Source organism: Bos grunniens, chromosome 10 (genome assembly GCF_055505025.1).
Source record: "Bos grunniens cultivar Pamir isolate PY7600 chromosome 10, Bosgru_T2T1.0, whole genome shotgun sequence".
Classification (NCBI taxonomy): Eukaryota; Metazoa; Chordata; class Mammalia; order Artiodactyla; family Bovidae; genus Bos; species Bos grunniens.
Window position 1 is genome coordinate 82,921,495 of NC_141174.1, and position 14,763 is coordinate 82,936,257.

The following is a 14,763-nucleotide window of genomic DNA, read 5'->3' on the forward strand; positions in this document are numbered from 1 at the left end:
GGTTTAAGATGTGGTTTATGTCATAAAGATACTGAACTTTGAAACTAGTATCATGACCAATGAATTCAATAAATAAACCCCCCAAAACCAAGGATATTCGTGTTATCCTTAAGCTTCCATTTCTCAGGAATCAAGTCTTTTAGTAAATTATATTTTGGAAGTTCAACATGTTAAAAACGTTAAATTTGTTAAGCCCAGTTCAATTACATAATTAAATTACTCATTTACTCTGACTCAATACTGCCCTAAAGAATAACTCCTTAAAAGTTAAACCCTGGAGATTTTAAGGGGCAGAAATATAGCCTAGTTAAAAGAAAAAAAGGCTAGATGCAGTAAACTCTATTATTGGTATACTAGAAGGCAGCCAAGAATTTACATGAAAAGATATTATCAAACCCCAGGGTAGAAAACTGATTAAGCAACCACTACTTTTCTGATGGAAGAAAACTAAAGCAGAGTACTACACATACTACAGTAGAGTACTCAATAAAACAAACTCAAACAGTAAAACAAAGGAAAATTATTAATAGGCAATCATTCTGAAAACAAAAAGCAAACTAATCAAATGAAAGGGAAAACAAGGCCCTTCAGTATGTAAACTTACTGCTTCTGAAGTTGATACACCTGTTCTTATCAGTTTCAATACCAAGGGTTTACTGAAGGAAGATACCAACCTTTGTGTTGGCTGCAATCCAATTAGAGGTTTCACTGTCATCATCACACTTTTTAATCCACTTCTTCAACCACTGTTTGAAAACAAGAACTGTTAGAGCACAACAGAAGACTTAAGGATAGCAAATTACATCAACATAATATAGTCAAGCTTAAATGTAAAAGCCAAAGGATAGGATTGTCACTGGATTTACTTCTTTTTAAACCAAGAAATCCTGTGATTCTCATTTACAGTCCAGGTACATTAAAAAAAAAAGAAAAAATCAACCAAAGGAGGACTTTCTCTAGCTGCAGGGAAGTGAGGAACCTAGAATTCAACAAGCAGCCCAGCTGCAAGGTGTGTCCTTCCCCTTAGCTAATTATACAGCTTTCCAAGGGAAGGACCTTAACCCTCATTATCCTCATAATCAGGAGATAACTTAATTCCTAAGCAATGTTCCCTGAATATTTGCAAAAATCACCTGAAATAAAAAGGACAAAATACCATGTTCCAACTACTAATGAATAAATAACAAAATGTGGGCTGTGACTTAAAGTCATCAAGTCTTAGAAGTACTCTACTACCTTATTTAAAAATGAAAATGCCAGGCAAACTCACCTTACATTTAACAGGGTCATGCCAATTTTCTCCACAGTTAAAGCTGTTAAGTGACACAAGAGTTAAAAGAATTAAGTCCTACCTACTGTGAGTAAACAAACAAACAACTTCACGCTTTACAGAACCTCAGTACTTTCACCAGTTTCTAGTGACTGGCAAATACAAGGAAAGGAACCATGTCTATTTTACTCTGAAGTAATTTACTTAGCCTGTAGTACTAGGGCCAGCACACACTGAGTGTGTGTGTGTGAAATGAAGAAATGACCTGAAGGATGAAGACATTTTATCATGACAATTACAGAATAAATGACTGTCTAAATAGCTACCAAACTGTTGTATGCTGTGTGCTTAGTCACTTAGTCGTGTCCGACTCTTTGCGACCCCGTGGACTGTAGCCCACCAGGCTCCTCTGTCCATGGGGATTCTTCAGGCTAGAATACTGGAGTGGGTTACCATGCCCTTCTCCAGACCAAACTGTTAAGACAGTACAATCAGTTTAGAGTTGTATTTTCTGATAGTTTTTAATATGTGTAATTCCTTGCTGCAACCACTGTCTAACTGAACTAAAATGAAATCATGTTCAATAATCTGAACTTACAATGCTTCATAGAAAGTGAAAGTGAAGTCGCTCAGTCGCGTCGGACTCTGCGACCCTGTGGACTGTAGCCTACCAGGCTTCTCCGTCCAGGGATTCTCCAGGCAAGAATACTGGAGTGGGTTACCATTTCCTTCTCCAGGGATATTCCCGACCCAGGGATCGAACCCGGGTCTCCCGCATTGGAGGCAGATGCTTTAACCTCTAAGCCACCAGGGAAGCCCTGGTGGGGTTCCCCATAAAGAATGCTTCATAGGTATATATTAAATATTTAACATTCCAAATGAAGAGTTAGTCTGACTTCGTATGGTAATTCTATACTTTAGTACTAATGCACAGTAAGCAATATGTGAGAAACAAACAGGTCACATATTTTTGCAAGATCCAAACAAATGAACCTCAGCCTAGTAAAGTGTACCAAACAAGGTATAAAACAAAAGATGATGACTACATATTCTGCTACATTAACTGCTAATTCCTTTCTGCTTTCTAGGAGCATGGTTTAAAAAGTATAAATTAAGAATAAACACTCCCTCGTGGCTCAGATGGTAAAGAGTCTGCCTGCAATGCTGGAGACCCTGGTTCTATCCCTGAATCAGCAAGATCCCCTGGAGAAGGAAATGGCAACCCCCTCCAGCATTCTTGCCTTAAAATCCCATAGACAGAGGAGCATGGCAGGCTAAAGTACATGGGGTCGCAAAGAATCAGACACAACTGAGTGACTAACACTACTACTAAGAATAAAAACAAATGCTTGTGAAAAACATAAGCATGGAATGGCTGATTAATTAATCAAGTACTTTGGGAATGCCCAAAATCCTTTGCAAATTAGAAGAATAAAGTGCTCTCAGTTTAAATGAAGCCACGATAATGGTTAGTTCTAGAAGACGGGGAATGGAATAGAGAAAGGAACATCAAGAAGCTTCAAATATATCTTTCATGTTTTATTTCTTGACAAAAACAAACTGATTTTCATTAAGGTCGGTTGTAACTTTATAAGTGTTTAAGTATTGCTGTTATTCTCTATACTAAATCTGTATTTGAAATACTTCATACACAAAATATATTTGAAAGCAGGGAAGGAATTAGACTCCACACTATGTCTACAGAGTAAATTCTGAAATGATAATGTATAACCTTTACCAAAATAGCATGTACTTTACACAAACTTAATCTCTGTGAGTTTTACCTATTCTTTTGGGAAATATTTAGTATTAATGATGCTAAGACTAAATCTATTGCTGTTTGGAGGAAAAAAAGAATGATACAGAGCAATTTCCCTAGAGGGCTAGTGGTTAGGACTCCATCCTCTCACTGCCAAGGGCCTGGGTTCAAACCCTGGTCAGGGAACTACGATCCCACAAAATGCATACCCATGACCAAAACAGAAACAAACAACAAAAAAAGAATGATATGGAAAACCAATAAAATGTGTATTTGCTACCTATAGAGCCCCTTGGCTTTAACAGCTTCTCATTTCTAAAAGATCCATAAAGGAATGGTCTCTAATGTGTGGTAATGGAAATTCCCTGCTAAGTTGAACCTAGAATTCAAAGGCTATGGTACTTCAAGAATCCAGGTTACCAAGAAAGCTGGGGCCAGAAGCCCCAGAGAAAACTCTTAGTTAAAAAAGATTTAATCAACAACTAAAAGATTTAATCAACATCTAATCAACCAAGTTTTAGCTTTCCAAATTTATCTACATATTTTTAGGACCAAGATTAAACTCATCAGAACAAAGGAAATTAAAAACTCCTAACTCTGTATTTCCTAAGAGATAATCTGAATACAAATCATGAGCCATAAGGAAACAAAAAACAATGTGACAAAATAAGCTGTTAATCAGAAACGAGAACTAAGTTCTTGTCCCAGATCTTTAGGTTTGCTCCTATACATGTGCCAATGGAGGATACAAGGAAAAGTGATTATAACTGCACTTTTTTTTCCCATAAGAAAATAAATCCAAAACTTACAGCAACATAGAAAGAGGAAAATTATCTTAAGATATGAGACTTTTTAAGCTAAGTTTTATTTTAAAGAAATATATGCTATTTAAAATCAGTTACCAACCTACCTGAGGTAAAGAAAATTTTCTATTTCACTACCAAAAATAAATAGAAAAGCTATGTGTACTACTCCAATTCAGGAAATCACCTGCTTACCAAAACTGGCGCCCACATTTGCAGCGAACAGGTTTAGCATCAGGATACTGAACTTTAACAACGTGGTGGCAGTCTGGGGCAGGACACCACTTTAACAGTCGATTGCACTGAAATACAAGTTAGAAAATTAAAAAATGACAGCAAATTAAATCATGATGCAAGATTTCCCAGCACACCATGCAATTATGTATACTACTTCCTCACTATCATAAAGTGCGGATGGTGTCACAAGCATTTAAAACCCTGCTATCAATAGTCTTTTACAGCAATGCTTCTGGATGTACTGTTTTTCTAAGATTATAGATCACTTGAATACCTGGAATTATAAACTATCTCTTGTTCTATCTTCAAAATCCCACTGGGAAACTTTAAAATAAATAATCACCATTATGTGATCATTAACACACATCAATTTGTGTATGGTTCTATTTCAGGGCAATTTTATAAGATGCAAAAAAATAAGGTAATGCTTCTACTCAGGGAAGGAGTTCATATGCTATATGAAACAAGCTAAAGAATACACATGGAATTCCTCTCTTTGGCCATAAAAAGTTCTTCTAAAAACAAAAACCAGTTCCTAAGCCACAGCAATGGTTGCATTTTAGTTCTTCAAAAGAAATATAACTTTTGATATATTTTTATTATGGGACAAAACATTGCTCAAGGAACACTCCATGAGAATTCAAGTTTATTGACCATTTTTAAAAATGTGTAATTCTTTACAACTGCTATTTCTAGAAGACCTTCAGTTTAACTGCTAATAAAAATTAATATTACTTTCTAGAAGTGAAATACCAAGTTACACTCATGCTCTTACACAGGGGCTGGCAAACTTCTTTCAAATGGAGCCCGATAGTAGATATATTTGGCTTCATGGGCCATTCTTTAGCAACTACTCAACTCTGCCACTGCAGCACAAAAGCAGTCACAGACCACATGGGCGTGTTCAAATAAACCTTTATTTACAAAAAGCAGACTCGCCGTGCTTTGACAATTTCTTTTCTGTTAAGCCATACTTGATACAACATACAAAAACCACTAAACAATTCATTTTTAACCAAGTTTACTCGTAATGCAAGGAAGGTAAAACAAGTAGAGATATAGCAGGGCTAATGTATCAAACGTGATGAAACATGACATCACTAAGAATCAGCTACAGTTCTCTGCTAAGGATAAAGACTATAAAAATAATTTTATCAAAGCTTAAGACCTATGAAAAGACATCTATTTATTGATTTGTCAGATTCTTTTGAGAATAAAGGTATTTTGGTATGCTTCATAAAAAGATAGTAACTGAAGTTATCATAAAGGTGTTTCTTATGTAAGACAAACTGAGTACTTCTATTAATAAGCAGAATTTCTTTTATTTAAAGAATGAAAACTTATGAGAATCACTTACCTCTACAAAGCTATTTGTTATTAAATGCTGATACTTTAATTTAACTTTTGAATCTGTGATCAGGCGCCTGAAAGTGAGAATAAAAATAGTTTATTAGGAGGTTTTCAGCTAAGGGTATTTTCCACATTCATAAAATAAAATTTCAATGCTCTGGTATGAAACTGCCTTAAATTGAAAGTACTAAAATATATATATAAACTGTCAACATATATAACTCTAGGAATCAAAACAATAATCTCAAAGTTTCTATAATTTTATTTTGGTAGATGTTTCCCCCTGGTTCTTATACTCTAAATATTCCATTTTTACCCAACTGGTATTTGTGTTGTAGTCTAATGACTTACCAACTATCGCCAAATTTGGGCCCCTTTCAGAGTCTTCTGACTCTCATATCTTGCCTTAAGACAGCAATTCTTGGCCACCTTTCCTAAGATCTCCTCCCCTAAAATCAGTGTGTGAAATAAAACAATCTTGACAGGAATGTTCAGAGATGGATATAGGTTTTGCCACATATAATTCTGATAGCCTTCTTCTTCTGAAATCTTCTGGTAATTTATTAGAAATGCTTACTAATTGCAATCTGGCATTCCTTATTCACCTAGAATACTGTAAGTCACAAGAATTTCTTAAACTCACAGGAACTCATGAAAGTGAAGAACCTTCAAGTTTAATTTTCACTAGTTAAACATGCCTGTGGGTATTATAGGAAAACGGTATTAAAGCAAAGAAAGTAACCACCAAAGAAGCTATTAAGAACAGTACCAAAAAAAATGTAAAGTCCAATATCATCTTGAGTTTCTTATACCACTCACTTCTCTTATCACACTGCCCTTACAAAAGATCCCCACCCAGTCCTGTGCACTCCTCAGTGTACTCCTCTCGCATCTGTATTCTTTCAAAATAGTAAGCACCACCCTTCCTCAGGGCCTCCCTGGTGACTGAGACAGTAAAGAAACTGCCTGCAATGCCAGAGACCTCAGTTTGATCCCTGGGTTGGGAAGATCCCATGGAGAAGGCCATGGCAACCCACTTCAGTATTCTTGTCTGGAGAATCCCCATGGACAGAGGAGCCTGGCTGGCTACAGTCCAGGGTATTGCAAAGAGACAGACATAGCAACAACTAAGCACAGCACACCGGAGGTCAGGGGAGGCGTCAGAGAAGAGCAACCCCATGTCCAAGGAGCGGCGGCTGCGCAGGCACAGGAGGGCCGAGAGGAGCTACTCCATGTCCAAGGTCAGGAGGGGCAGCCGTGAGGAGAGACCCCTCGTCCAAGGTAAGGAGCAGTGGCTGCGCTTTGCTGGAGCAGCTGTGAAGAGATACCCCACGTCCAAGGTAAGAGAAACCCAAGTAAGACAGCAGGTGTTGCGAGAGGGGATCAGAGGGCAGACACACCGAAAGAATAATCACAGAAAACTAGCCAATCTGATCACACAGACCACAGCTTTTTGTCTAACTCAATGAAACTAAGCCATGCGGTGAAGGGCCACCCAAGACGGGCGGGTCATGGCGGAGAGGTCTGACAGAATGTGGTCCACTGGAGAAGGGAATGGCAAGCCACTTCAGCATTCTTGCCTTGAGAACCCCATGAACAGTATGAAAAGGCAAAATGATAGGATACTGAAAGGGGAACTCCCCAGGTCGGCAGGTGCCCAATATGCTACTGGAGATCAGTGGAGAAATAACTCCAGAAAGAATGAAGGGATGGAGCCAAAGCAAAAACAATACACAGCTGTGGATGTGACTGGTGAGAGAAGCAAGGTCCGATGCTGTAAAGAGGAATATTGCATAGGAACCTGGAATGTCAGGTCCATGAATCAAGGTAAATGGGAAGTGGTCAAAAGGAGATGGCAAGAGTGAACGTTGACATTCTAGGAATCGGTGAACTAAAATGGACTGGAATGGGTGAATTTAACTCAGATGACCATTATATCTATTACTGTGGGCAGGAATCCCTTAGAAGAAATGGAGTAGCCATCATGGTCAGCAAAAGAGTCCGAAATGCAGTACTTGGATACAGTCTCAAAAACGAAAGATTGATCTCTCTTTGTATCCAAGGCAAACCATTCAATATCACAGTAATCCAAGCCTATGCCCCAACCAGTAACGCTGAAGCTGAAATTGAACGGTTCTATGAAGACCGACAAGACCTTTTAGAACTAACACACAAAAAAGATGTCCTTTTCATTATCGGGGACTGGAATGCAAAAGCAGGAAGTCAAGAAACACCTGGAGTAACAGGCAAATTGGAATACGGAATGAAGCAAGGCAAAGGCTAATAGAGTTTTGCCAAGAGAACACACTGGTCATAATAAACACCCTCTTCCAACAACACACGAGAAGACTCTACACCTGGACATCACCAGATGGTCAACACCGAAATCAGGTTGATTATATTCTTTGCAGCCAAAGATGGAGAAGCTCTATACAGTCAGCAAAAACAAGACTGGGAGCTCACTGTGGCTCAGATCATGAGCTCCTTATTGCCAAATTCAGACTTAAATTGAAGAAAGTGGAGAAAACCACTAGACCATTCAGGTATGACCCAAATCAAATCCCTTATGATTATACAGTGGAAGTGAGAAATAGATTTAAGGGACTAGATCCGATAGAGTGCCTGATGAACTTTGGGCGGAGGTTCATGACATTGTACAGGAGACAGGGATCAAGACCATCCCCATGGAAAAGAAATGCAAAAAAGCAAAATAGCTGTCTGGGGAGGTCTTACAAATAGCTGTTAAAAGAAGAGAAGCAAAAAGCAAAGGAGAAAGGGAAAGATATGAGCATCTGAATGCAGAGTTTCAAAGAATAGCAAGGAGAGATAAGAAAGCCTTCCTCAGCAATCAATGCAAAGAAGTAGAGGAAAACAACAGAATGGGAAAGACTAGAGATCTCTTCAAGAAAATCAGAGATACCAAGGGAATATTTCATGCAAAGATGGGCTTGATAAAGGACAGAAATGGTATGGACCTAACAGAAGCAGAAGATATTAAGAAGAGGTGGCAAGAACACAGAAGAACTGTACAAAAAAGATCTTCACGACCAATAATCATGATGGTGTGATCACTCACCTAGAGCCAGACAACCTGGAATGTGAAGTCAAGTGGGCCTTAGAAAGCATCACTACGAACAAAGCTAGTGGAGGTGATGGAATTCCAGTTGAGCTATTTCAAATCCTGAAAGATGATGCTGTGAAAGTGCTGCACTCATATGCCAGCAAATTTGGAAAACTCAGCAGTGGCCACAGGACTGGAAAAGGTCAGTTTTCATTTTCATTCCAATCCCAAAGAAAGGCAATGCCAAAGAATGCTCAAACTACCGCACAATTGCACTCATCTCACACGCTAGTAAAGTAATGCTCAAAATTCTCCAAGCCAGGCTTCAGCAATACGTGAACCGTGAACGTCCAGATGTTCAAGCCGGTTTTAGAAAAGGCAGAGGAACCAGAGATCAAATTGCCAACATCCGCTGGATCATGGAATAAGCAAGAGAGTTCCAGAAAAACATTTATTTCTGCTTTATTGACTATGCCAAACCCTTTGACTGTGTGGATTACAATTAACTGTGGAAAATTCTTCACGAGATGGGAATACCAGACCATCTGATCTGCCTCTTGAGAAATCTGTATGCAGGTCAGGAAGCAACAGTTAGAACAGGACATGGAACACAGACTGGTTCCAAATAGGAAAAGGAGTACGTCAAGGCTGTATATTGTCACCCTGCTTATTTAACTTATATGCAGAGTACATCATGAGAAACGCTGGGCTGGAAGAAGCACAAGCTGGAATCAAGATTGCTGGGAGAAATATCAATAACCTCAGATATGCAGATGACACCACCCTTATGGCAGAAAGTGAAGAGGAACTAAAAAGCCTCTTGATGAAAGTGAAAGAGGAGAGTGAAAAAGTTGGCTCAAAACTCAAAATTCAGAAAACGAAGATCATGGCATCTGGTCCCAACACTTCATGGCAAATAGATGGGAAAACAGTAGAAACAGTATCAGACTTTATTTTTTGGGGCTCCAAAATCACTGTATATGGTGACTGCAGCCATGAAATTAAAAGACGCTTACTCCTTGGAAGGAAAGTTATGACCAACCTAGACAACATATTCAAAAGCAGAGACATTACTTTGCCAACAAAGGTCCATCTAATCAAGGTTATGGTTTTTCCAGTGGTCATGTATGGATGTAAGAGTTGGACTGTGAAGAAAGCTGAGTGCCAAAGAATTGATGCCTTTGAACTGTGGTGTTGGAGAAGACTCTTGAGAGTCCCTTGGACTGCAAGGAGATCCAACCAGTCCATCCTAAAGGAGATCAGTCCTGGGTGTTCATTGGAAGGACTGATGCTGAAGCTGAAACTCCAATACTTTGACCACCTCATGCAAAGAGTTGACTCATTGGAAAAGACTCTGATGCTGGGAGGGATTGGGGGCAGGAGGAGAAGGGGACTACAGAGGATCAGATGGCTGGATGGCATCACCGACTCGATGGACATGAGTTTGAACTCCGGGAGTTGGTGATGGACAGGGAGGCCTGGCATGCTGTGATTCACAGGGTCGCAAAGAGTCGGACACGACTGAGAAACTGAACTGAACTGAACTGAAGCATAGCACACCCTTCCTCAAAGGCTTCTGCTTGGGGCTACCTTCCTTGGAAAGCAAACAAAAGATTATCCTAGTGGGGCTCTGAAGTGGGACAGCCTACGTTAGAATACTGGCTTCTCAACTTACGAAGTGAGGATATGTCCTTTGACTTCCACTCTTCAATTTTGTTGTTATTTTAGTCGCTAAGTCATGTCCAACCCTTTGATACCCCATGGACTATAGCCTGCCAGGCTCCTCTGACCATGGGATTATCCAGGCAAGAATACTGGAGTGGGCTGCCATTTTCTTCTCCAGAGGATCTTCCCAACCCAGGGATCGAATCCAAATCTCCTGCTTGACAGGTGGACTCTTACCCCTGAGCTACCTGGGAAGCCCATTTTTCAGTTTACTAATCTATAAAATGGATAGCAGAAATAGAGCTGGGAGACTAGCATAGTGCCTGGCAAATAGTAAGCACTCAATAAATATTAGATGAAGCTGAATTCATCACCATCATTATTATTTCACTCAGTTAAGATGTACTGTTACTCACTCAAGGAGGCCCTTCCTACAATTCATACCAGTCTAGATGTAGACCACTCCCCTTCAGTTTTCATGGCAAATTATACACTTCTTTACAGAATGTGTCATAATTTTCATCAGCCAGCTATCATATAATCATTCTTTAATATCTGCCTCCCTAATTCCCTATTCTCAACCAAACAATAAGCTCCATGAAAGGATCTCTTATGTCCAATACACTGCCTGGCCTGTGGAAAGTATTTAGTAAGTACTTTTCAAATGAGTAAACCTTCAGATTTTGCACATGTTGAAACTGAGGGATAAAAGTAATTAGTGCACAAGGCTGTTCCTCAAAAAGCCAAACACAAAATTACCATATGACTCAACAATTAATTCCACTCCAAGGTATATACATTCAAGAGAATTAAAAACAGGTGTTCAATATAAACCTTGCACACAAATATTCAAATAGTAACAAAGATTTCTACAAAAAGCAAAAATAACTCAAATGTCCAAGAACTCATGGAGAAATAAAATATGGAATATCCGTATAATGGAACATTAGTTAGCCATAAAAAGGAATGATGTCCTTATACATGCTGCAACATGAATGAACTTTGAACACATTATGTTAAGTGAAGGAAGCCATTCACAAAAGGTCATACACTGTATGACTCCATTTAAATGAAATGTCCAGATTAAGCAAATCCATGCAGACAGCAAAGGTGAGTAGTTGTCAGAGTCTAGGGAAAGGAGGGAGTCAAGAGTAACTGTTTAGTGGATATGGGATTTCTTTTGGGGCTGATGAAAATGTTCTGGAATTAGATAGTGGTGATGGTTACACAACATCACATAAGTATTCAAAAAGCCACAGAACTGCGTACTTCAGTTAAAAAGGTGAATGTTATGTTATGAGAAGTTTACATCATTTAAAAACCAATGGGACGTCCCCAGTGGTCCAGTGGCTAAGACCCCGTGTTTCCAATGGAGGTGACATAGGTTTGATCCCTGGTTAGGGAACTAGACCCCACGTGCTGCAACTAAGACCCAGCACAGCCAAATAACTAAATAAATATTTTTTTAAAAATGAAAAAATAATTAAGGGGCTTCCCTGGTGGTCCAGCGGTTAAGAATCAGCCTTCAACACAGGGGACGATCCCTGGCAAGGGAACTAAGATCTCACATGCCATGGAGCAACTAAGCCTGTGCCACACACAAGTAGGGAGTCCAAGTGCCACAGCGAAAGATCCCGCATCACGCAACCAAGATCCCACGTGCCACAACTAAGGCGCAGCCAAATAACAAACATAGAAAGATGATTAATGTCAGAATATCTAATGTTGATTTACATTTATTTATTTAACCAGGCATGATAAACAATAATCTTCTAACCACATCTCACTGCCCAAATGCCTCCCCACTCTACACTATCCTCCTTTGCATTTGATGAGAAAATGCAAATCTCATCAGTCCTAATAACCTTTTATGACAAAACTCAAACTGTCAAACTCTTTTCATCCTCATCTCTAGTAATCTGCTACTTTGTGCTTTAGCCATGACAGAATACATAAAAGAGAAGTTCATGGACTATTACTCTCCACACAAAATTTTTAATCCTTGGTATCTCTCCCTAAGATGCCCTAATTCTTTAGGTAATGTGTTTCCCTGTAACTGTACTTTATACATACATTTACACATAAAATGGGCTTCTCAGGTGGCAGTGGTGGTAAAGAACCTGCCTGCTAATGCAGGAGACACAACAGACAGGGGTTCAATTCCCGGGTTGGGAAGATCCCCTGGAGAAGGGGATGGCAACCTATTCCAGTATTCTTGCCTGGGAAACCCTATGGACAGAAGAGCCTGGAGGGGTACAGTCCATAGGGTCATAAAAAGTCAGACACAACTGAAAGGATGTGGCAAACATGCATACATCAAATGTAAACTATGTATTTATTATTAGGAACCTCTTGGGGAAAGGAAACGTATCTTAATTTGTTCTCCTGTGTTTATGTGCTAATAAAACAGGCTCCCAGTAAATGTTTGTGGAAGAAATGAAAAGATACAGTGACCTGTACTGATGAAAGAATACAAAGAATTAAAAGTATCAGAGGACAAGATAAAGACAACTGGAAAGATGGTGGTACTTTAAGACCATACATGGTTAATGGAAATAAGATTTACTGAAAGACAAGCTGACAAGAGTAAAGGTATTTTAGTAAACCAAAGTAGGTTGGGATTAATAAAGTGGAATCAGTGGCTTTATAAACTGTGCTGGTTAAGTCAATTTATGGCTTCATTAGGTTAAGAATTTGCTCACTAAAACCCATGGCTGCTTTCACTCTTATTACTCTCAAATCCCAGTGCTTAAATGCAGACATACCTTTCTATACGGGCAATTATCCAGGACTAATTATAAAATTTGTCTGTGGATCATTCAGGCCCTCGGTCTATTTATCTTCCTAGACTAAAATCAATTAGGCTGCCTGAGGTTATAAAAACAGCACTGACTCAGGAATTAAGCGACTCCGGATTTTATCCCATGTACAGGAGCTAATTATACCTCTTTCTTCAAGTTTCTTTCTCTCCTTCAAAAGGGAACCTTTCACAAGGCCAGTAGTCAGCCAACAGCCTCCAGCTGCAGTGCCTTTGAGATTCGTAGCAGTGTTCCAGATGAGGCCACACCCGCCCTGCTTAGCTCCCAGTGAGAGACTAAGCGTGACACTGGTGCCGGGGCCTGGCCATTTCTGCTGCCTGAAGCATCCTCTGTGGGAAATCTATGGACTGGGGTTCCCGATAGGGCTGACAGAGACTCTCTCACAGCTGCACACAGTCTTAGTCATTTCCTACTGAATTCTTCTTCCTTCTTTCTCAACAGGTGTCAGAACTGTATCATGTCTGTCCACTCCTCCTATTCCTATTTATCCTACATAGACGCTATCCGTAATAAAGCACGTTCTAACTATGTCCTGGCTCTGCTTCTCAGAAGATCAACTGATACACTGACATAACCTATCCTCCAACTGCAAAGTTCGCTGAAATCTAGCTATCACGCATTGCCAACTTAACAAAATACTGACTGGGCATTTAACCAGGCTACAAACAGGCTTGTGTACTACAAAGGAATGTACGTTAGAATGTCTCTCCAGACTTTAAATGTTCACCTCCAGTGTGGTGTTGAGCAAAAATTAATTTGGCTTAATCAACTAATATATATTCAACATGCAGAATCTATCAAAAGTACTTACATAACTGTGTTGTCATCCACTAAGATATCACAACCATGAGCAGGACACGAAATAGTCTGGAAAAGATTGAAATTTAAACTACGTCTTCATTCAACAAATATTTACTAAATGTTTACCACTGCCAGGAATTTGCTAGGTTCTGAGGATACCTTAACATTTATAGGACCCTAATCATTTCCTTTCTTTTAAAAGAAACCTGTATGTGAGTATCTGTCACTATAAAGCAACTAAAATTGCTAACCCAAACAACTGGTTTTTCAATATTAAACTTAATTGGCAAAGGCAAGAGATACACAACAAAAATTCTCAACAAGTTTAGCCTGGATAAATACAAATGTTAATGCCTGCTAAGAAAACATTACCTGCACTGGATTTTTAACTGGAATATCACATTGTAAATAGGAAAAAAAAAATCTCAATTATCTTTTAGTTGTTTTAACCTAGAAAAAAGAGCCAAATGTAATTCACAACCCAGAATGCTTTACCTGTTTATATTTGTGTAACAGTCTAAACACTTAAAAGAAATTCAACAAAATCTCAAGAACAAAGTGGCATCTTTACCTGTCCCATGCCTTCTTCCATTATTTTGGTAGTTAAATATTCACTCCAGCACTGCATACAAAACTTATGTCCACATTCAAGGCCAGTGAAATACTGCAACAAAAATAATATATGGACTTTCAAAAGAAATTATCAGAAGAATCACTATAGTGACTCAATAAGAATCAATCAGATCATGTTTCTCATAGTGGCTAAAATGTCCAATTTGACAGGACTAAATGGGCTCCTAAAACGAATTTCTATGGGGCAAAATCTATACACACATTCACTGAGCAGAAAACAACGAGAGATGATTCTACATTAGATATTTATAATTTTTAGGAAAGGCACACAAGTTTGTACCAATAAGCAAATGAAAAGATGCTCAATATCCTTAATCATCAGGAAAGGTAAATCAAAGTCACAATGAAACACCACTTCACACCCA

The 14,763-nt window shown here is 38.9% G+C and overlaps 1 protein-coding gene across 2 annotated transcripts in view; it reads right to left on the reverse strand.

Moving 5' to 3' along the window:
* Window positions 1-14,763, reverse strand: part of ARIH1 (ariadne RBR E3 ubiquitin protein ligase 1) — a 104,595-nt gene that overhangs the window by 16,737 nt on the left and 73,095 nt on the right. For both annotated transcript variants that reach the window (XM_086322661.1, XM_086322662.1), the window contains 6 exons: window positions 14,337-14,429; window positions 13,776-13,831; window positions 5,427-5,493; window positions 4,028-4,134; window positions 1,271-1,313; window positions 675-746 (listed from right to left, as the gene is read on the reverse strand). In XM_086322661.1, the coding sequence (XP_086178787.1) occupies window positions 675-746; window positions 1,271-1,313; window positions 4,028-4,134; window positions 5,427-5,493; window positions 13,776-13,831; window positions 14,337-14,429 (438 nt within the window). The remainder of the gene's footprint in view (window positions 1-674; window positions 747-1,270; window positions 1,314-4,027; window positions 4,135-5,426; window positions 5,494-13,775; window positions 13,832-14,336; window positions 14,430-14,763) is intronic.